General features: G+C 38.4%; 2 protein-coding genes across 3 annotated transcripts in view; one reads left to right on the top strand and one right to left on the bottom strand.

The window, feature by feature from the left end:
- Positions 1–6,845, top strand: part of nostrin (nitric oxide synthase trafficking) — a 59,838-nt gene extending 52,993 nt beyond the window's left edge. For both annotated transcript variants that reach the window (XM_003216047.2, XM_016990678.2), the window contains exons 14-16: positions 119–233; positions 3,150–3,275; positions 6,479–6,845. In XM_003216047.2, the coding sequence (XP_003216095.2) occupies positions 119–233; positions 3,150–3,275; positions 6,479–6,633 (396 nt within the window). In that variant the 3' untranslated portion in view covers positions 6,634–6,845. The remainder of the gene's footprint in view (positions 1–118; positions 234–3,149; positions 3,276–6,478) is intronic.
- Positions 6,846–7,824: 979 nt separating this feature from the next.
- On the bottom strand, positions 7,825–22,727 carry spc25 (SPC25 component of NDC80 kinetochore complex). The gene is made up of 7 exons (XM_062964934.1): positions 22,590–22,727; positions 18,849–19,006; positions 16,851–16,916; positions 13,220–13,366; positions 12,757–12,858; positions 10,409–10,507; positions 7,825–8,373 (listed from the first exon to the last, which is right to left on the bottom strand). The coding sequence occupies exons 2-7, from the start codon at positions 19,000–19,002 to the stop codon at positions 8,249–8,251; spliced, it is 693 nt and encodes a 230-aa protein (XP_062821004.1). The 5' UTR covers positions 19,003–19,006; positions 22,590–22,727; the 3' UTR covers positions 7,825–8,248.
- Between the last annotated feature and the right edge of the window lie 4,617 nt (positions 22,728–27,344).

Raw genomic sequence — 27,344 nt, 5'->3', positions numbered from 1 at the left:
GCCCCCGCCCCCCCCCCCCCCCCCCCCCAGTGCTAAGATCTTTTGGTGGGACTTTTAGCATTTCAGTCATAGGCCGTGATAAATAATTATGGCATTTTCTTTTCCCTAATAATGACAGGATTGTGTGCATAGTTCTGTCGTCATCACTTGCCCCGTGAAAGGGGGTCACTTTAAGCGCACTATGAGCGTCAGGAGTGCTGCCGAAGGACAAACTCACTCAAGTGGCCTTCCAGGTAAGAGCCTTTTTTTACTTTGTATTATACCAGCATCTATGGCCTTGGTTTTCTTCTCATAATCACCAAGGTGGCAAAATGATGACTGTTCTGATAATACAAGCAAGCTACATACTGAGTGAAAATAAGTTAGTAAAAAGTTTTATAGGTTGGGTTGGATGCAATTATATAAGGGGCAGCTAGCCTGCTGATTGACACATCAGGTCCTAGCACTTCTCAAACCATCACCAATTTAAGTGTACTCAACTCAATGGTCAGCAGCACTACTACTGATTAAAGGTAAAGGTTTCCCTTGACGTTAAGTCCAGTCTACTGATTAGGATTGTGCAAAACAGCTCGATTATTTCTTCTTTTATGGAAAGAAGGCAATTTGAAATGCCCCCTCTTTCCTCGTTGGAATACCTATACAGGAAGTTAGAGCTCTGTTATCTATCCATATGTAATGCCGAGGGATGAGAACTGAGGAGCATAGGAAACCATTATAAAATTTCTCATAACTCTTCTTCCATTTCATTGTTTTCATTTGTTAAGCAACTTTCATACTAATCAGAGATGATAGAATTATGGTTGAATAGTGTGTGTGTGTGTGTATATATATGTATATATATGTGTGTGTGTGTGTGTGTGTGTGTATATATACATATACATACACATATATATACATACACACACACACACACACACACACATACATACACATACTAGCTTGGGGACCCGGCGGTGCCCAGGTCATTTGAGAAAGACATTGTTTGCCTGTGTTCGAAGTTTAGTGTAGATCCAGTGTCAGCTGGGTTCAGTTGGTGCAGGGAACTACAACTCCCATATGCAAGTTCCTTCATACACAGTCCATCCCCCTCCCAACACCGCCCGGATGTAAAGTAAGTCATGGGGGCTCTATTTCTGTGGATGCAGGTGAACTATAACTCCCTTTCCCCCAAACTGTGCAATATGTTTTATTGGTTATAGGGGTTCAGTGTGCCAAGTGTGGTCCTGGTGTATCATCGGTAGGGTTAGAAGTGCTCATTCATTGCAGGTGAACTATAGATCGCAGTACCTACTACTCCCAAATGTTTAGGGCAATTCTTCTCCAAAACCCACTAGTATTCAAATCTGGGCATATCAGGTATGCATGGCCAGTTTGGCCCAGACCCATCATTGTTTGGGTTCATAGTGTTCTGGGTGTAGGTGAACTACAACTCCTCTAAATTTCCCAGTAGGAGTCACAGTGGTGTGACTTGATGCAGGGTGAACTACAACTTCCACCATGTGCAGTCAATCTCCCAACTCCTTCAGCAAGTTTAGTTGCTGCTCGGTTCTGTTGTGTTTGTTATGCAGACAGATTTGAAAGGGAAGGGCAGTGGGCGGGGCCATGCAAATTCCACAGCAATGGAGAACCCTGGGATGCCTGCCTGTGGTGGAAGAAAAAGCAAAATCTAGGATGAAATGGTCCCCAAATGAAAGCATTCCTTGGGTGGTGGGTCGTAGTGTTTGGGAAGGACATTGGCAGGGGCTGGGCTACATGTTCATGGAGCTCGCTGTAACCGCAATGTCAGTGCAAAGGGGTGAGTTGCTGGATTCTGAGCCCTGGGAACTGTAGCCTGTCTGTGGAGGCTGGAGACTGTCTGTGTGAGCGGACACCTCTACCACATACACACATATGGGTTTTCGCTTTTATTATGGATTTAGATTAGATTAGACTAGATTAGATTTAGATTAGATTAGACACACACACACACACACAGATAGATCCCTTGCTCTATACACACACACTAGCAGTGCCTGGCCACGCATTGCTATGGTGTTGCCCTAAGTGGGTTTTTGTTTGTGGAGGCAAGTATGAATGTTGTAATTAGTCACGTTGATTAGCATTGAATGGGCTTGCAGCTTCAAAGCATGGTTATTTCCTCCCTTTGTTGTGTGTGTTTTGTCTCGGAGCCATTTGGGGCTCTATTCCCCTCTTTCACTGGCTATCCGCCGCCTTCCCATGCTGGGGAGGCCTTCCAAGGCCTTTGGCCCTCTTCCTCTCGCTGCGGGTGCGAGGAAGCCTCGCCATCGGTGCGCATAGGCTGTTGAACCCCGCCCATTTGGCTAACGTCACCAAGTTGCCTCTGCACATGCGTGATCAGCGATTTTTGGTTTTGGGAGTTTTTCTGTAATTTGGACCTAATTTTATAGGGGTTTTTTGATGGAAAGACATAGATTGGATGACTATGTCTTCTGTGGACAAATTTGGTGTGATTTGGTCCAGTGGTTTTGTTGTTTACTCCATGGGTATTATGCACATTATATATATATATTCAACCTATATATTATGCAAGGGCTCTATTCCAGTAACACAATTTTAGTAACATAGAACTTTATTTTATTTTTTTACCTGAAATGAAATGTCTTGGGCTTCCAGCTGAAGCATACAATAGAATAGTGGTGGAGGACCTAGAAAATTCCTCCAGCAGGATTCTAGACTCAAATTCTAGCAGAACTTGAGCATAGAATTGGGCCGGAGACCCTCAGAGAATACTTTTCTAGGCATTGCTAAGTCCTCCAGAGCATGTATATGGTATTCAAAGCTCGTGTGTGTATAAATAAAAAAATTATCAATGAGCTCACGTAAGTGGGCCTACTGTATACATATAGGACTATATAGCCGCAAGCACTCTTCCTGAAAGACAGGTAACAGTTCAGGGGGGAAAGGAGCAGAATTGATAGTCCCAAAGTGAATCAACCACCAAATTTCCATTTTCTTAAATGATTATAGAGGAGCCAACATAAAAAATGAGTGGAAAAATACTTCTGGCTTTTAAAAAATTAATTCAAGAGCTAGAAAAGTGGATGCTCAAGAATAATTCTGCCAGTATATGCAGAGGCTGTTATTATTTCCTGCTGTAAGTTGCATAACTCCATTGTTCTACCTTACAGCTCCTGCCAGCAATTCAATGCCAGCAACCTTTTTGCACCCACAAAATGGTGACTCAGTATGCGGAACTTGTACAGCTTTATATGACTATTGCACAGAAAGGGAAGATGAACTTTGCTTGAACAAAGGTAACATTTATATTGGATCATGCTGGTTATGGTATTCTGAAGGTAGTGATCCCCACAAAGTAAAACTTCAGTCTCTGATAAACATGCTAGCATACTGTATCCAGGTGAACTGAATTTCCCAGGTAGAGGGTACGAATCTTAGTATTTACATCAGTCAACATTAAGGGATGTAAGTATTCTTATAGAAGGATACTTCAAGTCATCAGCCCAGGGTTTGCCCTTCTTAAATACTGAAGAGAGAAAAAAGATAGGTAAAGGTTTTCCCCTCACGTTAAGTCCAGTCATGTCTGACTCTGGGGGTTGGTGCTCATCTCCATTTCTAAACCGAAGAGCCGGCGTTGTCCGTAGACACCTCCAAGGTCATGTGGCCAGCATGACTGTATGGAGCGCTGTTACCTTCCCGCCGGAGTGGTACCTATTAATCTACTCACATTGGCATGTTTTTGAACTGCTAGGTTGGCAGAAGCTGGAGCAACAGCGGGCGCTCACTCCGCTCCCGGGATTTGAATCTGGGACCTTTCGGTCTGCAAGTTCAGCAGCTCAGTGTTTTAACACACTTTGCCACTGGGGCTCCACTGAAGAGAAAGGCTTCCAAAATTACCGTTACTGGATGTCCTTTATTACAGAGGAAGTCCTTCACATGAGCACTGCAGAAACTGTCCTAATATAATCTAAAGCAGCAGCCAAAAATCCAATATTTGGGTATGGGGACGTTTAGAGATAATATGAGGCTATGTTCCAGGAGCTCCCTGCCAATATGAATAATTATGAGATGATTCATGACTGTTGATGCATACCTAAAGAGAAGCCAAGTATGGATTTTTCTAAATACAGAAAATTGTCAGCCTTGCATCTCTCATGGCATTTGACTGTCCCTTACTGATATTTTGAAAATCTGCCTACCCTACTCTCTGCGAGTATATAAAAGTAGTTAGATAGGTTTGTGTGCCATTTGTATTTTAGAATCATTAACATATCAACCTCCCTGAAAAGTACATTTTTTAAAATGCAAACAAGGATGTTTTATCATAAGAATCATCCCTCTCAACTAACCCTGCCACAGGATAGACAAGGATACATTTATTAGGAGGGACTAGCACAGGCAAAGTCCTGTGGCCTATGTTAGAACATCTGTCAAATGTAAAAAATGTGTTTTAAAAATTCTTTTTAGTTATTTATTTACTTTTATATAATATCATTTTTATTGTAAGGTTTGTAAGCAACTTTGATACAGTTCTTGTAACAACAAAGATAGTCCTTTCTGAATACAATAAAAATATTGTACATTATATACAGACTATGTGGAAGTGGAAAGGAGTGGGGGGCATGGGGAGGGTAAATGAACAGGGAAAAATGGGGGCAATGAGGACAGGTAAAAAAAAGACATAGAAAAAAGAAGAGAAAAAAAGAAAAATATATAATATACATATACACAGTTGCTATACTATTTGTTACTTCCAGAGGCCGTGGCATGTTTTAAAAAATTCTTAATACAAAAAGCCATCTGTTAGAGCAGTGGTTCCCAACCTGTGGTCCGTAGTCTCATCGTTACTATTAAAAATAATAGCACAGCCCAACCAAAAAAAAATTATCTTGGTGTCTTTGTTTTTAGGCCTGTTCCTGGGGTTATTTGGGGTGTTGATTCAGAAAATTGCATTGGATAGACCACATCAGCTCTAGATTATTATAGTTTTCTGTGGGTGAGCAGATTGCGACTACAGGATGGCATATGTTCTGTATCAGAAACTAGAGCTGATGTAGTCTAGCCAATGCAGTTTTCTGAATCATCACCCCAAATAACCAAACCAAATCTAAATTTGACCAAAAACAGATTCATAACCCTTATGGTACTAATGCTGGAGAGTGGCCCCTGGTCAAAAAAGGTTGTTTTAAAGGCAATTTTTTATCCTGTATTTTTGTTTTAATTGATTTATTGTATTACTGTTTTATCTTTTTATAGTGTGATTTGTATTATGTTGCCTGTGTTTTGTCCTATGTTGTTTGGGCCTCTGCCCCTTGTAAGCCGCCCCGAGTCCCCGTGGGGAGATGGTGGCGGGGTATAAATAAAGTTATTATTATTATTATTATTATTAGGAACCAGAGTGTTAGAGGAATACAAAATTAAAACACAACCAAAAGGGGAGAGATGTGGGTTTTTTTTAAAGTAGATTTGATGTAATCCTAAAGGTATAGCAAAAACTATGGCAATTTTAAGAGAACTTTTAATTATTAAAACAAATGCATAACCTTTTAAAAATTCTAAGCAAGTAGTTCCAAAAGGAATATGAGTGCCTAAAACTCAACTATAAGGCATGGGTAAAGTTTGGCTTTTTATACCAAATTACCATAGGTAAAGGTAAAGATTTCCCCTGATATTAAGTGCAGCCCCAAAACTTCCCCTCGACATATACATAAGAAAATTAAAACCAACCTCTTGACCATCAGTCATTTCTCACCATACTATACTGCTTCAAGCTCTCCAACCCAGCTACCAATACTAGGAGTCTAGTTAGTTTATCTTAAACCTAAGCATAGACATATAAAATAAGATGTACAGTAGAGTCTCACTTATCCAAGCCTCGCTTATCCAAGCTTCTGAATAATCCAAGCCATTTTTGGTTGGCTTATACTCAAGTATATATGGTATATATTATTTTTCTCTATTATTATTGGTACTGTCACATTTATTATTTTACTCTATTATTATTACATTTATTATTTTACTCTATTATTGTTGTTACTTTTACATTAATTTTACTCTATTCTACTATTATTAATATACAGTAGTCTCACTTATCCAATACTCACTTATCCAACGTTCTGGATTATCCAACACATTTTTGTAGTCAATGTTTTCAAAACATCATGATATTTTGGTGCTAAATTCGTAAATACAGTAATTACTACATAGCAATACTGCATATTGAACTACTTTTTCTGTCAAATTTGTTGCATAACATGATGTTTTGGTGCTTAATTTGTAAAACCATAACCTAATTTGATGTTTAATAGGCTTTTCCTTAATCCCTCCTTATTATCCAAGATATTCGCTTATCCAAGCTTCTGCCAGCCCGTTTAACTTGGATAAGTGACCTGAAGAGAGAGGGTTCTCTATATATCCAGTCAGATATCTGTATAAAGGATTAGGTACAGACAGGCCATGACCAAGGAGACTGACATATCTATGTGTATATTACTGTTAGGTGATGTGATTGTAATCCACCACAAGGAAGAGGATGGATGGTGGTACGGATCTGTCAAAGGGAAAAGAGGTATATTCCCAGCTACTTATGTGGAAGAAGAACCTCCCTCTTCTGGCATGGACCTCAATGGAGATGAGGAAAGCTTTTCAAGCTGAGATGGTGGGGTCACATCTGGAATGGATCGCAAGTTCATCATGTAATATTGTTTATACACTGGTTCAGGTTTTTCCCCCCTAAATATCCTTCCTATGCTCGGATCTAAAATCCAAGTGTTGCCAATAGTTTCCTGTATGCATCGGAAGCTCCAAACCTTCCTTTGGTGAATTATTGTAGTATCATGAAGATTAAAACTGACTATCAAACCACATGTATTTTGGTCTTACTTATGCACTTACAGAGGTAGCTTACTGTTTTTCTTGAAATACGGTAAATATTAAAAAAAAAAACATTTACCCCACTTATGCCTCAGTTAGTGTAATTTTATTGGTATCTATTTTTATTTTGAAATTTACCAGTAGCTGCTGCATTTCCCACCCTCGACTTATACTCAAGTCAATAAGTTTTTCCAGTTTTTTGAGGTAAAATTAGGTGCCTCGGCTTATATTCGGGTCGGCTTATACTCGAGTATATACGGTACATTGAGACATCAGTACCGTTTCCCCAAAAATAAGACATCCCCTGAAAATAAGACCTAGTAGAGGTTTTGCTGAATTGCTAAATATAAGGCCTCCCCCGACAGTAAGACCTAGCAAGGTTTTTGTTTGGAAGCATGCCGGTTGAACAGAACATGCAGGATTGGTAAATGTACATACCATAGATTGTTGTATACGGAAATAATGGTAGTAACAAGAAATTCTTGATAGGATTCAGTTTGTCTACTTATGCTGGTTTGTGATGACAAATACTGTACAGTATATAAGAAATGTTCAACAATTTTGTTTTGTTCAACAATAAATGTGAATTCTTCTTCATGAAAAAATAAGACATCCCCTGAAAATAAGATCTAGTGCATCTTTGGGAGCAAAAAAATAATATAAGTCACTGTCTTATTTTTGGGGAAACACGGTAGGTCTTACTTTCGAGGGAGGCCTTATATTTAGCAATTCAGCAAAACCTTTACTGGGTCTTACTTTCAGGGGATGTCCTATTTTCAGGGATACACAGTAGATTAAATGTTTTTGAATATTTACATAAAACTGTAACTTAAGACTATCCAACTCTGATTAAATTATTATTCTAACCTTCTTCAATGTAAATGAGTTTACAAATGTGGCCTTCCAATAATGGAGTAAAATAATAAAAGTAATAATACTACATAGAGTAAAATATAAATGTAACAACAATAATCCAATCATCTCCATAGTTTATTTTACCTATACATTTTGGAGGAAGTGTGTATTAGAATAAAGAAAAGTGGGAAAGACTGGCTTGGGAATGGGGTGGGAAAGAAGGACTGGAAATGCGAAAAGGTTGGAATGGGAACGGTTGGTTGAAAAAGTGGGAAAATGAGGTGGAAAGGGGGTAACTGGAAATGTAGGACAGGTGAGGGATCTGGTGGGAAGGTGTGGGGCTGAAAAAATGCCTTTCCACCAGAACCCTCACCTGACTATGAAGTGTTCAGAAAGCAGGATTGATTCTTGCAGATTGTGTGCAGCCTTTGTTCAGTCTCTTCTGTATTGAAGATCAAGTCACTAACTGTTCGAACATTTTCTAAATACAGCATATATAACAAAATAGAAATACAGGCAGATTTACAAATAAAGGAACATTTCATTTATAAGTCAAGGTAACGAAGGCTTTCCTAACATTAGCAATAAATGCGGAAAAATTGTTGGTTTCTCGTACTTTAGCCTGCAGCTCTTTTATACAGTCCAGGGGAGGAAAACAAGAGATCACTACAAAAGAAAAAAAAGAGATTTAAAATAATTTCTGAGTTGAAAATAACTATTCTTAATATGACAATTTTGACTTACTTTATAGCATACAAATCCTAAAATGACTTCACAATAGGTGTGTTGTATTTTTCAATTCTACTAATACCTGGTTGGTATTAGTAACTTTACTGTCCTACACAATCAGACCTGAAGTACTACAGTAGAGTCTCACTTATCCAACGTTCTGGATTATCCAACGCATTTTGTAGTCAATATATCGTGATATTTTGGTGCTAAATTGGTAAATACAGTAATTACTACATAGCATTACTGTGTATTGAACTACTTTTTCTGTCAAATCTGTTGTATAACATGATGTTATACCGGGCTGTGGCGCAGGCTGGAAAGCAAGCCAGCTGCAACAAATCAACAAATCACTCTGACCAAGAAGTCATGAGTTCAAGGCCAGCCTGGTGCCTGGTCTTGTCTCTGTCTCTGTTCTGTGTCATGGTATTGAATGTTTGCCTTTATGTGTGCAATGCGATCCGCCCTGAGTCCCCTTCGGGGTGAGAAGGGCGGAATATAAACGCTGTAAATAAATAAATAAATAAATAAATAAATAAATGCTTTGGTGCTTAATTTGTAAGATCATAACCTAATTTGATGTTTAATAGGCTTTTCTTTAATGCCTCCTTATTATCCAACATATTCGCTTATCCAACGTTCTGCCGGCCCGTTTATGTTGGATACGTGAGACTCTACTGTACTTTGCATCATTATTTCTAGTAGCAGCAGTTTAGATAAAGGTAAAGGTTTTCCCCAGACATTAAGTCTAGTTGTGTCTGACTCTGGGGGTTGGTGCTCATTTCCATTTCTAAGCCAAAGAGCCGGCGTTGTCCGTAAACACCTCCAAGGTCATGTGGCTGGCATGACTGCGTGGAGCGCCATTACCTTCCCGCCAGAGCAGTAGCTATTGATCTACTCACATTTCCATGTTTTCAAACTGCTAGATTGGCAGAAGCTGGAGCTAACAGTGGGAGCTCACCGGCTCCCCTGATTAAATCCGCTGACCTTTTGGTCAGCAAGTTCAGCAGCTCAGCACTTTAATCTGCTACACCACCAGGGCTCCAGCAGCAGTTTATTAAATCTCAATATTAGTAATTACAATTTGGACAAAAACATTAGAGGTCCAACTTGAATTGGGTAGTTCTTGAACTAGAAGATACAAGTGACATAAGGAAGCAATACAACAAACTACAGGCAGTCCCTGAGTTACGAACATCTGACTTATGAACTCAGTTATGAACAAGCTTCTCTTCTCCTTCCCTATCATGAAATTTGAGCCAAAGCACGTCTGTATTTCTCCACCCACTTTCTTTTTTCTCTTTCGATATCTCTCCAAATCCCATTTCCCTGTTCTTGCTACATATCTTTCCAAACCTCGTTCCCGTTTTCTTCCTATCGGTCCCTCCAAACCCTTCTTCTTTCTTCCTATTCATTTCTCCAAACCACTTTTCCGTCCTTCTTATCCATCTCTCCAAACCACTTTTCCGTCCTTCTTATCCATCTCTCCAAACCACTTTTCCGTCCTTCTTATCCATCTCTCCAAACCCCCTTTCCTTGTTCTTCCTATAGGTTTTTCTAAACCCCTTTCCCTGTTCTTCCTATCAATTTCTCCAAACCTTTTCCTCATTCTTCCTATCAAAATCTCCAAACCCCTTTTCTTTCCATTGCTTGGAAGCTGTGTTTTTAAAAGGGGATTCTAATCACACAGGAACTATAATGTACACCTTTTTTGACCAAGTTACAAAAAGTGCACTTTTTGCTGAATCTGTTCTGACTTACAAATGCAATTTAAGAACAAACCTACAGAACCTATCTTGTTTGTAACTTGGGGACTGTCTGTATAAAGTAAGGATGGCAACATGTGCCCTTCAGATATCCTTGAATTACAACTTGGGCATGCTTGCTGGGAAGAAGTAAGAGTCCAAAAACAACTGGCCACTGCTTTTCCATCTGCTAATATTGAGATTCTGCTTAGGAAGTTTACACATACCTTCATAAGTTCCCTCTTCATTAAGGGAAAGGGTAAGTGTGTATGGCTCGTCAAAATCTTTGCGGGAAATACAGCGGAATATAAATTGCAGCTGATTTTCTAGATGAAAAAATGTGAATATATTAAGACATCCAAGTAAATTAGATAAATCTGAATATCCGGCATGATCCAGCAGTATACCATGCTGGAAATAATCACTGACAGGACCACAAAATTACTCTGCATTTTATTGCTACACTCTCAGCACCCACTCCAACTGGCATAGTAGTTTTGTCAATGCCGGACCCTTTGTTGGCCACAGCAGCTCTCTGGTCCAACCTGAAACATCTACAGGAGTACTGCATATACTCGAGTATAAGCCTAGTTTTTCAGCCCTTTTTTTAAGACTGAAAAAGCCCCCCTCGGCTTGGGTGAGGGTCCTGGTTGGGTTATATTTGGTCAGCTTATACTCGAGAATATATAGTACATTTATTATTTTTCTCTATTATTATTGGTGTTATTACATTTATTATTTTTCTCTATTACTGTTGCTACTAATACATTTATTTTACGCTATTTTGATTATTATTAATAATAATACATTTATTATTTCACTCTGATATTATTATTGTTGCATTTATTATTTTACTCTATAATTACATGCATTATTTTCCTGTATTATTTATTATTATTATTATTATTATTATTATTATTATTACATGTATTATTTTACTCTATTATTATTAAAAGGATACATAAGCACATTTACATTAAAGAAGCTGAGAATATGATTTAATCAGAGTTGGACAATCTTATCTTAAATTTGAGCTTTATGTAAATATTCAAAAACATTTAGCCTACTGATGCCTCAATTAATGTAATTTTATTGGTATCTATTTTTATTTCTGAAATTTGCCACCCTCGGCTTATACTGGAGTCAAATGTTTTCCCAGGTTTTTTGTGGTAAAATTAGGCGCCTCGGCTTATATTCGGGTCGGCTTATACTTGAGTATATACGGTAACCTGAAGTGGCTTTGTTGGACCCAAGCATACATTGTATTACTTTGGTGACTCTAAACTACTACTTTCAATGTCAAGAGGAACTACATTGGAAAAAATGGAAATAATGTCTTTCATTGCTGGGAGAGACGATATAAATAAAATACATACATGACTCCACACAAAATAAAAATGCTTGTTTCGGATGTACCGTATATACTCAAATATAAGCCGACCCGAATATAAGCTGAGGCACCTAATTTTACCACAAAAACTAGGAAAACTTATTGACTCGAGGCATCAGTAGGTTAAATGTTTTTGAATATTTATATAAAACGGTAATTTAAGGTAATAATAATAAGACTTTAATAAGAAGACTGTCCAACTCTGAATAACTATATACTCAAGTAGAAGCTGACCTGAATAGAAGCCGGCCAGGTCCCTCACTCGAGTATAAGCCGAGAGGAGCTTTTTCAGCCCTAAAAAAAAAATCTAGGCTTATACTCGAGTATATACAATAAGTGAAACTATCTATGGCCCCTTCTACACTGCCATATAATCCAGTTTAAAACAGATAATTTGGATTTTATATGGCAGTGTAGAAGGCGCCTATAAGGCTACAAACAAATGAAAGGAAAGCTTCACAAGAAAAATGGCAAAACGTATTCTAAGACAGAAAAAAACTAAAGGCACACTTATTTGTGATGTGATACCCAACTATAGCTGCAGCTCCACATAGGTCAGCATGTGGACTTACGCTAGGCTGAGCCATATACTGACCCTCTGAATTTAGTCAACAGGAACAACTGGTTTAATGGCAAGGGGACAGGACCTCAGAATCAGCCACAGCTGAAACAGTGGTAATCAGATGTTTATTTTGCCCATTCTAAAAAAACCCCACAAGGAATGACTGATGGGATGGCTTTAGAGGTTGTTCAATAAATCCAAGGTGGGCATTGGATATTTCAGAGGGAATAAAGGAGTAACCCAAAGAGAATATACATAATGTTATGTTCCTAACAGGATGCCAGCTCATGTAACTAAAGTAAATACATCTCAAATTTGTTCTGCAAACAAAATCCATTACTAAATGACAAAGGTGAACCAGACCGTGGCAAAATGTTGCATGTTTGCCGTTGCCATTAAAGGGACTGATTAGCTTAGGTAAGAAGACTAGAACTACCCACACTCAAAATCTGAGAATTCTCCCCTAAAACAGCCCTTTGTATTGGTGACATGACAGACCTGCATCCAAAATGGTACTTTTCAAATGTGCTCTTTTTTTGCACCAGGATAACAATTGTCAGCAATCAGGAGAAAGCAAATTGATTGATATTACTACAGAAAAATCATGTGAGTACATATCTTACCACTGGTTCTGCGTATTTCTAGTCCAAGGCCTTCTTTAAACAGATTTTCAGCATTACGTAGCTTTTCCGTCACTTCTTCAGTGGCTTTGTTTTCAGCTGAAACTGAAACAAACAAGACCTCAATTTTTTTAACCATACCTTTGAACCTGAGCCAGTTTCATGAGAAGAGGGTTTGTGGTTCTTGAAGCAAGAAAAATTGCCCCAGAGCTTGTCTACTCCAAACTGAAGTAACAACTGATTCCATTTAGTTTGGAGAAAGGACCCGTGCAAGAGCTGCCAGATTGATATAAATAGCAAAATGGGACACAACTGCAGCATACATGATAACATCTTAATACATTTAACTGCAGCCACACAATCAGTGTGGAAAAAGGGAATGTTGAGTGGCTTTAGGCTGCACATTTTTCATGTCCCAATGTTCCTAAAATGCATTTTCATGATCAACTTTCTCCTTGCAACTTACTTTTATTTTTTCTGATCAATTCTTCCTTGAGCGCTTGAATATTTTCCTTCAACTCTTTCTCTTGTTTTTTCTCATCCTCAATAATAGCAAGAATTTCTGATAATTTCTGCTGTTTTTCCTCGGCTAACTTGTTCTTCTGACAACACTCTATGCGGAACAGAGAAAAATGAATGGTCACTGTTATTGCAAGACCCAGTCACAAATCTGGTTTCATCCCGAGCAATTCTGGTGACAAACTTAAACAGATGAATAAAAAAGTTATAAGCAGGCCAGATGCTCCTTTAAATGTTATGCCTTTGAAATGCCAGATGTTAAATGCTATCCCTTCCAGCAAAATTCAGGACTATAAAAATAATTGTGGTGTGCGTGTATTACAAGTGGAGTTTGTTTCCAAAAGGTACCAATCCATCTGACAAAGTTGACAGGTATTGGAAAAAAGAGCTGAGGTTATGACTTCTTTTGCTATAAAATGCAATTTTCCAAGAAGTGGTTTGATACATTTTGATAGTTTTTATCTGTGCATAATATCCTACTCCTAGCCAACAACATGCTACCATCTATAACTCATTTTTCAATCTTTTAGGATTTGGTATCTTTTGGAAATAATCTACACACACACACACACACACACACACGAACACAAAATATTTCACTGATTCTAAGATGCACTTTATTAAGGTACTACCATGTATAGATTAAAAAGGAAAAAAATCACCTTGGTTGATCCTCAGGTTGTATAACTGGACTAATAAGGCCAACTAGTCTGGGCCACTCCCTAAGGGGTATAACTGCAGAATGTCTGAAATGTAATACTGGTCTTACTGAATGTTTGCTCCTGGGTGGAAGTTCTTGACTTGAAGCCCACCTGATACTGCAAGTGTTGTCTTGTCTGCTTGTCCACATGAAGAAGAAATGAAGCAAGGAAGAATATAAACTTTGTGATGGACGGCATTGCATGAAAGAATGCAAAGGACTATGTGTGAGTGTCTACATGAAGACTGTGACTGTTTATGTTGAAGTTGCTGTGTTAGTATTTGTTGAACTTTGATAGGCATGAGTAAATTTTGAGTTCATGCATTCTGTGTTGCTCATTTTTTTTAATATAAAAGGATTCTTTCTGCTAGTCTGCTTGCTGGCCTGAGCGCATACACAAACCACAACACACTTTCCCTGAAAAACGGCAGGCTTTTAAAAAGGAGTGTCTTGGAATCACCCCGGTAGCACAGCGAGTTAAACTGCTGAGCTGCTGACCGAAAGGTTGCCAGGTTCAAATCCAGGGAGCAGGTTGAGCTCCCACTATTAGCCCCAGCTTCTGCCAATCTAGCAGTTCTAAAAAATGCCAGTGTACCGCTCTGGAAGGAAGGTAACGGCGCTCCATGCAGTCATGCCGGTCACATGATCTTGGCGGTGTCTACAGACAACGCCGGCTCTTCAGCTTAGAAATTGAGATGAGCACCAACCCCGAGTCAAACATGACTGGAATTACAGGGAAACCTTTACCTTTTACCCTAAAATCACAGATGTCCCAGATTTGCTTTAAAATACAAAAAGGTTCACTTTCCTCCCAGCAATATCTTATCCAGGTAAGATATGGAAGTCTATGATTTCTTTAAAGAACAAAAATCCCCCTAAAATTGAAACTTCCATAAAGGGAAAGTGATGGCATCCTAGATTCGATGAAATATGGTATATATGTGATATGTGCATAGTGAAAGAAAGAAAAAGTCCCTTTGGCTTACTTAGCAACACAGCATATGGATATGTTATAATGTAAGACATTGCAAGTAGATCTGCTTATTATGTGCACTTATTGAACATAGTATCATTTTATACACAAAAACCTTTGAATGCTATTTTCAAACATTTTATTTAGGCAGTTTCTAGGTCCTCTGGAGTGATTATGCTTCAACCAGAAGCTCAAAACATTGTTCATTACAGGTAAGAAAAACTAAATTTCACATCGCCAGAAAAATCTATTACATGTGTGGTCCTGAAATGGATCCCTTGCATGATACATAGTGAGTAAGTAAAACTGTATTTCTATCCTGCCCTATCTCCCCATAGGGACTCAGGGCGGCTCACAACATAAAAAACAAACATTCAATGCTGTAAAATACCACAATAAGCTAAACAATTCAAGTACAGTAAAGAACATTGGACAAAAAACAAATCACATAAAAACAATAGCAAAGGTAAAGGTTTTCCCCTGACATTAAGTCTAGTTGTGTCTAACTAGTGTTCATCTCCATTTCTAAGCTGAAGAGCCAGCGTTGTCCATAGACACCTCCAAGATCATGTAGCCACCATGACTGCATGGAGAGGCGTTACCTTCCTGCCGAAGTGGTACCTATTAATCTACTCAGATTTCCATGTTCTCGAATTGCTAAGTTGGCAGAAGCTGGGACTAACAGCAGAAGCTCACCCCGCTCTCCAGATTCGAATCACTGACCTTTCAGTCAGCCGCTGCACCAACAGGGGCTCCGATATAAAAACAATAGCGACAAGTTATATATGGGCCTACTGTATATCTAAATTCTAGATAAAAACCATGACCAAAGGGAAAAGATGAAATGAATTCAGTGTCAATTGTCTGGAGAATATTTAGTTGACCACTCCTGGTCTAAGTCATGATGCACATGATTTGGCTTACGTATTTCATTTTAAGGCATTTTCATTCATAGGACAGGAAACGTGTAACAAAGCCACTTACATTTTACAATCTATTTGTGGAGCACATATATTTTCACTGTATTTTGAAGAACACTATGCATATTGAAAAAGCTTGTTGACTTCAATGAGCTTAAGAATGCAAATTGTAGCTATTACTAAAAATAAATTTGAAGGAAATGAAATTGCTAGAGCAATGGTAATGTTACAGATAATTTAGGCAAAAAACCCCAAACCTCTTCCACGGTGTTTCTCAATATGGAGGTTGCGAGGAGGATTTCAGAGGGGTTGCCAAAGACCATCAGGAAACACACATTTCTGTTGGTCATGGGGATTCTCTGCGGGAAGTTTGGCCCAATTCTATCATTGGTGGGGTTCAAGGGACTCTTTGATTGCAGGTGAACTACAAATCCCAGCAACTAAAAATCCCAAATGTCAAGGTCTATTTCCCCCAAACTTCACCAGTGTTCAAATTTGGACGTATCAGGTATTTGTGCCAAATTTGGTGAATGAAAATACATCCTGCATATCAGATATTTACATTATGATTCATAACAGTAGCAAAATTAGTTATGAAGTAGCAACAAAAATAATTTTATGGTTGGGGGGCCACCACAACATGAGGAACTGTATTAGGAAGGTTGAGAACCACTGCTCTACATCTAAGAGACTTTGCTACAAAAAAGGATAACTACTTCAGCTTGCAATTAAATCTTGCAAAATTCTACCCATCTTTGGACAAATTGGGGGATGGGACTGGGGGAACAATGTCACTATAAACCTACAAAAGATATGTCCTATTTTAGCAGCTTGATTAAGACTTGTGTAGAAACATGAAAAACTGTTTCAGGCGCAGAAGAGAAACTCCATATAACAATGGCATTTAAGGCTTTTTGCCTTGTTCCTGGTTTAGGCATAACAATATCCATGCTTCATAAGGAGTAAGAATCAACTCATACGATACCATTTGTATACTGGTGAACTTTCCTGATGATCTCATCCCCTTCAGCCAATTTCTTGGACCAGTTATCTGTAAGTAAAACAAAATATATGCCACTCCAAACCTGAAATGCTTGTCGAATAATTTACAAACCAAAGATTTAAATACCGCTTTAATACATATGTTCAAAATAACCTGAATTTTTGTTTGCTGTGAGTTTCCAGAAGCATTCTCTCCTGACGTTTCACCCACATCTATAGCAGGCATCCTCAGAGGTTGTGAGGTCTGTTAGAAACTAGACAAATGTCCAGGGTGGAAGAAAGAACTCTTGTATGTTGCATGTTGGAGGCAAGGGTAAATGTTGCAATAGGCCACCTTGATTAGCATTGAATAGCCTTGTAGCTTGAAAGCCTGGCTGCTTCCTGCCTGGGGGAATCCCTTTCTGGGAGGTGTAAGCTGGCCCTGATAGTTTCCTGTCTGGAATTCCCCTGCTTTCAGAAAATTGTTCTTTATTTACTGTCATGATTTTAGAGTTTTTTAAAATACTGGTGGCCAGATTTGGTTCATTTGCATGGTTTCCTCCTTTCTGTTGAAATTGTCCACATGCTTGTGGATTTCAATGGCTTCTCTGTGTCGTCTGACATAGTGGTTGTCAGAGTGGTTCAGCATTTCTGTGTTATCAGATAATATGCTATGTCCAGGTTGGATCATCAAGTGTTCTGCTATGGCTGACTTCTCTGGTTGAGTTAGTCTGCAGTGCCTTTCATGTTTCTTGATTCATGTTTGGGCAATGCTTGTGGTCCCTATGTAGACTTGTCCACAGCTGCATGGTATACGGTAGACTCCTGCAGAGGTGAGAGGATCCCTCTTGTCCTTTGCTGAACATGTTTTCTTTACACACACCTTTCCTCAAAAGCTGAGGAATCCTAATGGAACAATGCACATCACCGTAACAAACAGCACAAATGAAATTTAAGCTTGACATTCCTTTTTGGGTAGCAAATTTTGTTTCATCAGACAACTCTGTATTATTTCATCAAATTATCGGCAGCAAGCCTGTCCTTGAACGAGGAAATTCAGAAAAAGAAAAACCTAAATTGAATCATATTCACAAATTCCAATCTATTAACACAGATACAAACTAAGACAACATCACACTACATTGCCGCCCTGCTGTATCCACGAATCATGCATCCACAGATTCCACCATCTATGGTTTGGGAATATCCAAAAAATATTATTCCTCAAAAGTAAAGTTTGATTTTCTGATTTTACATAATGGGGCACCATCTTATCATGCCATTGAGTGTAATGGGAATTGAGCATCCATGGATTTTGATGTCCTGGAATCTAATCCCAGTGGGGGCCCAATTTACTGCATATATAAAAGGAATCTTTTTGGAAAATGATTTGAACTATGGGAAACTAACTTCTGGTAAACAGATTCATGGCTTTCACTCACTAACCACTGTAAAAATCTAAAAAAAAAAGAAAAGAACTTGTGTCTCTTTGCACAGTCTTTTGAAAATTTAGAGGAAACATCCTTTTGTATCCTACTACATACTACCTCACTCCCACAATTGTATAAATGTGGAGCTTGTTTCCAAAAGGTACCAAATCCATCTCAACAAATGTTACAGGAATCGGGGGGGGGGGGGGGGGGGAACCTGCTGAGGTTATGCATTCTTTTACTATAAAATGCAATTCCCCAAGCCCTGAAACAAAGTGATTTGATACATTTTGATCTGTACATAATATTCTGCTCTGAGCCAACAATGTGCTGCCACCTATAACTCATTTTTTTTAAATTTTGGGGAATTTGGTACTTTTTGGAAGCAATCTCCAAAAGGATGTTTTGCCTTAATACCGCTCAGTACTGCATCTGAGGACGTAGGTTTATATCCACAAAGCTCCTTCAAAAATAAAACTCTTTGTCTTGTAGATTCTGCCATGCTTTTTCTTCCCTGCCCCTTCCTCCTTTTAATGCCACAATAAAACATAATAAATCGTGTGCAACTTCACCTTTAAGTGAGGTTATGTACTTGTAGCACTTATTCCTTGGTCCCGAAGTCTTTTCGAGGGATTGATGGCAATAAGTTGTTTCAATTTGCGTACACAATTCCTCTATCCCTTTTTCAAGCATGGCTAGTTCATCTTCCTCTTTCGCTTTCGCCATTGTTCTAAAAATAAAAGCAAAAGAATGCTCAAGGAAGGTCAGAACGAAGGCAGCCTTGATAAATAAAGAACAGTTTCAAAATCCTAGACTTGGAAGAGGCCAGAAGGGCCCAGTCCAATCACCTTCTGCTCACTCTGGAAGACATAACCAAAGCACATAATCCTGACAGATGGCCATCCTGCTTAAAAACCTTCAGAGGAGACTCCGCTGGATATTCCACTGCTGTTAAGAAGTTAGGAATACAATATATATAAAAATTAAAATATAACGTAAGTGATCACTTAACATTCTTGGATATCTTATGCTATTTACAACTCATGAAAAATTAAAAAAAAACAGTTCATCATTTAGGGATAAAATTAATGAAACAGAGTGGTCACAATTATGGTGACAAAGACATTTGAAAAATTTATCAATAAGGGTTAAAGAAAATTACTATAAGTTAATATGGATATGGTATCTAACACCATTTTTTTGTGTCAGGAGCGATTTGAGAAATTGCAAGTCGGTTCTGGTGTGAGAGAATTGGCCGTCTGCAAGGATGTTGCCCAGGGGATGCCCGGATATTTGATGTGGGAGGCTTCTCTCATGTCCCTGCATGGGAAGCTGGAGCTGACAGACGGAAGCTCACCCACTCTCCACAAATTCGAACCACTGACCTGTTGGTCAACAGTCCTGCTAGCACAGGTTTAATCCATTGCACCATCGGGGGCTCCTATCCAACACCAATAAGAATAGCAAATATAAATATTCAAAAAATTGCTGGAGAGGATGCCAAGAATCGGGAACACATATACACATGTGGTGGCCGTGTAAATATTTAAATAATTTTGGGGGGGAAAGTATTTAGAGATAGAGGATATAATGAACATTAAAATAGAAAGAAGTCCTAGTATTGCTTCATTATCATTATACAATAATAAAGAGTTGAAAAAAGGAGGATAAAGATGTAACAACAAATTCATTAACCATAGCAAGACTGCTTATAGCAAGAAATTGGAAAAGAAAAATAAATATACAAATAGAAGAATGGTTAAGGAAGTATGGAAATTGACAATAAATGATAAGCTGACATTTAAATTAAAAATTGAAAGAGGGATATGGAAACAAAGTGATTTTGATGGTGTATGGAGAATTATTTTAAAAACCTTCAAAAAGAAAGATGGAAAGTTATCTCCACAAGAGAAAATGAAATTTTGGACAGATGATATATTAAAGGAGTGACTCAGGGAGGGGGACACGGTGGCGAAGGATAGAAAATATGTGTAAGCATAAAAAATAACAGCAGATGCCAAAAGTTAATGTATTGTAGATTGTATTGAATATTATGTGTCTGCTGTAAAACAAATGAATAACAAATGTATTGAATTATGATAAAATAAATAAAAATATATTTTAAAAAAACTATTGGATATCTTATGCTATTTAGTAAAGGTAAAGGTTTCTCCTGACGTTAAGTCCAGTCATGTCTGACTCTGGGGGTTGGTGCTCATGTCCATTTCTAAGCCGAAGAGCCGGCGTTGTCTGTAGACACCTCCGAGGTCATGTGGCCGGCATGACTGCATGGAGCGCCATTTATGCTATTTACAACTCATGTAAAATTAAAAAACAGTTTTAACCAGTCTCCCTTATGCATCCAGGCCATGGAAACTTCGAAATAATTTCAGCATTAATAATGGACAAAAAAGGTCAGAAAAGGCTTTAGATCTGTACAGAGTTAAAAGTTAACTTTTCCAAAGAAGTAACAAGGTAGTAAATAAAAGTAATAAAACCGTCCTACTCTGTTTTCAAAACTCCTATTTTCACAATAGGATTCTTTTATTTAAAAATAAAAGTCTGCATTTCATGGAAGACTTAAGGATGCATCTGCACTGTAAGAATTGGGTTGCTGTGAGTTCTCCGGTCTGTATGGCCATGTTCCAGAAGCATTCTCTCCTGATGTTTTGCCCACGTCTATGGCAAGCATCTACAGAGGTTGTGAGGTCTGTTGGAAACTAGGTCAGTGAGGTTTATATATCTGTGGAAGGTCCAGGGTGGGAGAAAGAATTCTTGTTTGTTTGAGGCAAGTGTAAATGTTGCAATTGGCCACCTTGATTAGCATTGAATGGCCTTGCAGCTTCAAAGCTGGGCTGCTTCCCAGCAAAGGATTCCCCATAGGCAGGAAGCAGTCAGACTTTGAAGCTGCAAGGTTATTCAATGCTAATCAAGGTGATCAATTGCAACATTCACACTTTCCTTCAGCAGATGAGTTCTTTCTCCTAACCTGACCTTTCCAGATAAATAAACCCCACTTGCCTAGTTTCCAACAGATCTCACCACCTCTGAAGATGCCTGCCATAGATGCGGGCGAAACGTCAGGAGAGAATGCTTCTGGAACATGGTCAAACACACCGGAAAACTCAAAGCAACCCAGTGATTCTGGCCATGAAAGCCTTCGACAACTGTAAGAATTACAGTAGAGTCTCACTTATCCAAGCCTCTGGATTATCCAAGCCATTTTTGCAGTCAATGTTTTCAATATATCGTGATATTCTGGTGCTAAATTCGTAAATACAGTAATTACAAGATAACATTACTGCGTATTGAACTACTTTTTCTGTCAAATTTGTTGCATAACATGATGTTTTGGTGCTTAATTTGTAAAATCATAACCTAATTTGATGTTTAATAGACTTTTCCTTAATCCCTCCTTATTATCCAAGATATTCGCTTATCCAAGCTTCCGCTGGCCCATTTAGCTTGGATAAGTGAGACTCTACTGTAATACAGTTTGACATCGCTTTAGCTGCCATGGCTCGATAGTCAGGAATGTTGTCGTTTTACTAGGCCTTTCACCTTCTCTGCCAAAGAGAATCCCAGGAGTTGTAGTTTGGTGAGGCTGCAGCCTTCTTTGGCAAAGAAGGCTGAGGAACCTGTAAAACTACAACTCCCAGGACCCCGTTGCATTGAGCCAAGGCAGTTAAAGCGGTGTCAAAGTCCATGAAACCTAGTGTTGCACGCACTTTAGATAGAGGGTTGTTGTATGTCTTTCGGGCTTTTAAATATCTTTAGATAGACTTTTAAAAATGTATTTTGTTAATATATACAGTAGAATCTCACTTATCCAACATTCTGGATTATCCAACACATTTTTGTAGTCAATGTTTTCAATACATCGTGATATTTTGGTGCTAAATTCGTAAATACAGTAATTACTACGTGGCATTACTGCATATTGAACTACTTTTTCTGTCAAATTTGTTGTATAACATGATGTTTTGGTGCTTAATTTGTAAAATCATAACCTAATTTGATGTTTAATAGACTTCTCCTTAATCTTTCCTTGTTATCCAACGTTCTGCCGGCCCGTTTATGTTGGATAAGTGAGACTCTACTGTATTGCTAATTTTTCCAGAAATGTAGCAGCTGGGAGTCCCACTCTGCGAGAAAGGCGGCGCATATATTAATTAATAGATTGAATAAAACAAGATTAAAAGGGAAATAATAATTACTAATGACTGGGCTGAGTTAAACACGAATTACAAGCAAATGTCTCTCACCCCTACAGGTAAAGAAAGTCGCCCCTGCAGAGGCTGTTGCAAACTCACCAAAGCCACCGACACCCGATTCAAAACCTCCATCGATTTCGCGCCCAGTGACAAACGGCTCCTCTCCTCCTATTGGCTCCGCTTGGGCGCCGCCCCTTCCCAAACGCAGGTAGTGATTGGCTGGCCTCGCGTTGATGGGCAGGAGAACGCTACGTTCGGAAGGTTCTTCTTCTCAGCTATTGGACACCCGGGGCGGTTGAGCGATGTGCATGATGGGAATTGTAGTTTAAGGCCTGTATTTGGGTGGCTTCCTATGATCAAAGAGCCCTTCTTTCAGGGAGGAAAGAAGATATAATCCACTGCCATCTAGTGGTCATTGAAATTACTAGCATAAGCAGTCCTTTACAGGCAAAATAGGTTCTACAAATCCAACAAACGCCACGTTCAGCAAAGGACAAGAGGGATCCTCCCACCTCTGCAGGAGTCTACCGTATACCATGCAGGTATGGACAAGTCTATATAGGGACCACCAAACGCAGCATTGCCCAGACATGTTCAAGGAACATGAAAGGCATTGCAGACTCACTCAACTAGAGAAATCAGCCATAGCAGAACACTTGATGAATCAACCTGGACACAGTATATTACAGCAGAGTCTCACTTATCCAACGTTCTGGATTATCCAACGCATTTTTGTAGTCAGTGTTTTCAAAGCATTGTGATATTTTGGTGCTAAATTCGTAAATACAGTAATTACTACATAGCATTAATGCGTAATGAACTACTTTTTCTGTCAAATTTGTTGTGTAACATGATGTTTGGGTGCTAAAATCATAACCTATTTTGATGTTTAATAGGCTTTTTCTTAATCTCTCCTTATTATCCAACATATTCGCTTAACCAACGTTCTGCCGACCCGTTTATGTTGGATAAGTGAGACTCTACTGTATTTGAGAACACAGAAATGCTCGACCACTTTCACAACCACCATGTCTGACTACACAGAGAAGCCACTGAAATTCACAAGCATGTGGACAATTTCAACAGAAAGGAGGAAACCATGAAAATGAACAAAATCTGGCTGCCAGGACTAAAAACAACCTCTAAATCAGAACAGTAAAATTTGAGCTATAAAACAATCTGGGCCAGCTAACACCTCGCAGTAAAGGAATCCCCCCAGGCAGGAAACAGCCCGGCTTTGAAGCTGGAAGGCCATTCAATGTTAATCAAGCTGACCAAGTGCAACATTCACACAGGCCCCCAACAGACAAGAGTTCTTTCTCTAACCCTGGACCTTCCATAGATATATAAACCTCCCTTGCCTAGTTTCCAATATACCTCACAACCTCTGAGAATGCCTGACATAGATGTGGATGAAATGTCAGGAGAGAATGCTTCTGGAATATGGCCATACAACCCGGAAAACTCACAGCAATCCATAGTTGAAAGTTGTTTGTTTTTATTCAAGTTCATAATGAAGGTGGTTTGTTCACATGTGCAGGAACTCCCAAATACAGTAGAGTCTCACTTATCCAACACTCGCTTATCCAACATTCTGGATTATCCAACGCATTTTTGTAGTCAATGTTTTCAATACATCATGATATTTTGGTGCTAAATTTGTAAATACAGTAATTACTACATAGCATTACTGCGTATTGAACTACTTTTTCTGTCAAATTTGTTGTATAACATGATGTTTTGTGCTTAATTTGTAAAATCATAACCTAATTTGATGTTTAATAAGCTTTTCCTTAATGCCTCCTTATTATCCAACATATTCGCTTATCCAACATTCTGCCGGCCCGTTTATGTTGGATAAGTGAGACTCTACTGTATGCTTTTTTTCATGCCAGGAGCAATTTGAAAAATTGCAAGTCACTTCCAGTGTGAGAGAATGGGCCATCTGCAAGGATGTTGCCCAGGAGACGCCCGGATGCTTGATGTTTTGCCATCCTGTGGGAAACTCATCTCATGTCCCCGCATGGGAAGCTAGAGCTGACAGACGGGAGCTCACCCCGCTCCACAGGTTCAAACTCATTTGGTCGGCAGTCCTGCCAGCACAAGGGTTTATCTCATCTTTACTGTTCAAATACAAATAAACAACAACTTCTTGTTTTTCCTTACATAAAGTGTCTCGTGTGATTCTCTAAACATCCTAACACAGAGGAGGCTTCTGAATATATTATTGGTGGCAGTGTTAGTAGTGGTAACGAGTTCACATCCTCCATATATTGGTGTCAATGAGTGGCAATCCTCTATATTTTTGGTGGCAGCTGAAACCAATCCTCTGCACACTGGGCTAGACAGCTGTTGAGAATACCAACGGAACTATTGCATTTCGAATCTATGATAATTCATGGGATTCTGATGTTTGAAAATAGGCAGAATCTTCTCTGTTATTATGCTCTGGACAGAAAAAGTATTACTTTCAGAAGGGAGAAAACCCACTGTGTGCTGTTATGATATCTTGAAGGTCACGTTGCTGCTGCCTTGAATGAAAAACACAATGTACTGAAGGTAAATGGACTCGAGTTAATGCTTCTGGAGACATTGTTTGCATTGCTAGCTTTTCTTTCTCTTTGCTTGGCAACACCTGACCTTAGTTATCACATAATGTTTACTTTGATCCTTATGTGTACAGTAATGATGAATGCTTTTGCCTTTTTGCTTTAATTCAGTGGCCTTTTTAAAACGAGGTGTTGGGCAACCTCAGATGCCTTGGCCCTTCTCAAGAGCTTCAGAAGATCAGTAATGATGAACAAACATCCTCACCACTACCAGTCTATTGCTGCCATGAACACCTGCAACAAAGCATTAGTTGCATTTTGCAGCAGATTTAAATGGTCGTCAAGCTTATGGGGTCTACTTTTTTTTTTTTACTAGAAACCAAGGATCCATCAATTGGAGACAAGGAGAAATGATTCTCATGGGGCAGATAGCAAAATGGTAACTTGGAGGCAGAGCCAGTTTTGTTTTGCTTTGCATGATCTGTATACTGGTGTAGCCTGTAAAAGTGAACACAAAGGTACAGTAGAGTCTCACTTATCTAACATAAACAGGCAGGCAGAACGTTGGATAAGCAAATATGTTGGATAATAAGGAGGGATTAAGGAAAAGCCTATGAAACATCAAATTAGGTTATGATTTTACAAATTAAGCACCCAAAACATCATGTTATACAACAAATTTGACAGAAAAAGCAGTTCAGTACGAAATAATGCTATGTAGTAATTACTGTATTTATGAATTTAGCACCAAAATATCACGATTTATTGAAGACATCGACAACAAAAATTCGTTGGATAATCCAGAATGTTGGATAAGCGAGTGTTGGATAAGTGAGACTCTACTGTATATATAAGATCCTAACCAAATAATTTAAAGTGGTAGGGAAGTCAATGCTTACACAATTCAGAGTGAGAAATCCTTCCAAAACATCCAGCAATTAACCAATATATCCTAGCCTTATACAAAGGTATATATAAGATCCTAACCAAATAAGATTTAAAAATTTCTCGTGGTTTCATTATATTCAGTTAAAAGAACAATACAACATAGACAAGAAGTTTGGCTTTATAGATAAAGACATTTTCTGGGATAAAGTGATGAACACGGAGAAAAAGATGATCACAAGAATATATAACAAGCTTCTGGAATGGTCTACAGAAACAGAACTGGTAAAAAGCTGTATGATAAAATGGGCCAGCAATATAGAGAGATCAACCAGTTTAAAAGAATGGGAACAGATGTGGAGCATGAAACTAAAGTACTCCTATGCAATAGATTTAAAAGAAAATTGGTACAAAATGATGTACCGATGGTATATGACACCATTAGAGACAATGTATAAAAATTTGCAAAATAACTTCTGGAAATGTGGAGATCAAGAAGGTACGTTCTACCACATGTGGTGGACGTGCAAAAAGGCTAACAATTATTGGAAAATGGTTCATGCAACAGTTCAAGAGATTTTAAAAATTAAAATTCAACTGAGACCTGAATATTTCCTATTGAGTATGATAGGGGAGGAAGAAAAATTGGACAGAAATAAGGACATCTTATTGGTATACATCACTACAGCAGCAAGAATGGTTTATGCTAAAAAAATGGAAACAGGAAGAAGTGCCAACAAAAGAGGACTTATTAATTAAAATAATGGACATCATGGATATAGATAAATTAACGTTTTTACTGAAAAAGTCACAGGAAACAATGTTAGAAGCACAGTCTCTTTAAAGAATACATGAAATTCTAATGAAATAGAATTATAAATACAGCTATTTATGTGTGTATATATACATATAAAAGAAATGAAGACCCAATAGAAAAGAACACAGAATAGGGGTGAAGAAGGGTAGAAAATGGGGAAAAAATGATAGACAATGTTTGGAACTACTGCAAAGAATGAAGAATGGAAGTACAAGTTTCCCCCTATATATACAATTTTTTTTGGTCTTTTTTTTTTCTTCTACCTATTTTTAGATACATAGGTATATATATAGATATCGAGTTTTTTTTTCTATACATACTTTATCTTCTTCTCTTTTTCCTACTTTTCTATAACACATAATGTTCCCCCACTTTTTATATATTCAAAAAATATTTTCTTTCAATAAAAATTATTAAAAAGAAAGAAAGATCCTAACCAAATAATTTAAGGTGGTAGGGAAGTCAATGCTTACACAATTCAGAGTGAGAAATCCTTCCAAAACATCCAGCAATTAACCAATATATTCTAGCCTAAACTCTCCCCATATTTGAGAAATGCAGTGTAAAATATCAATCCCTTGCTCCCAAAGTGTTAAAATTCTC

This window comes from Anolis carolinensis, chromosome 1, assembly GCF_035594765.1.
Source record: "Anolis carolinensis isolate JA03-04 chromosome 1, rAnoCar3.1.pri, whole genome shotgun sequence".
NCBI classification, from domain to species: domain Eukaryota; kingdom Metazoa; phylum Chordata; class Lepidosauria; order Squamata; family Dactyloidae; genus Anolis; species Anolis carolinensis.
The sequence above is the reverse complement of the archived record's forward strand: the minus strand, read 5'-3'. Positions and strand labels throughout refer to the sequence as shown.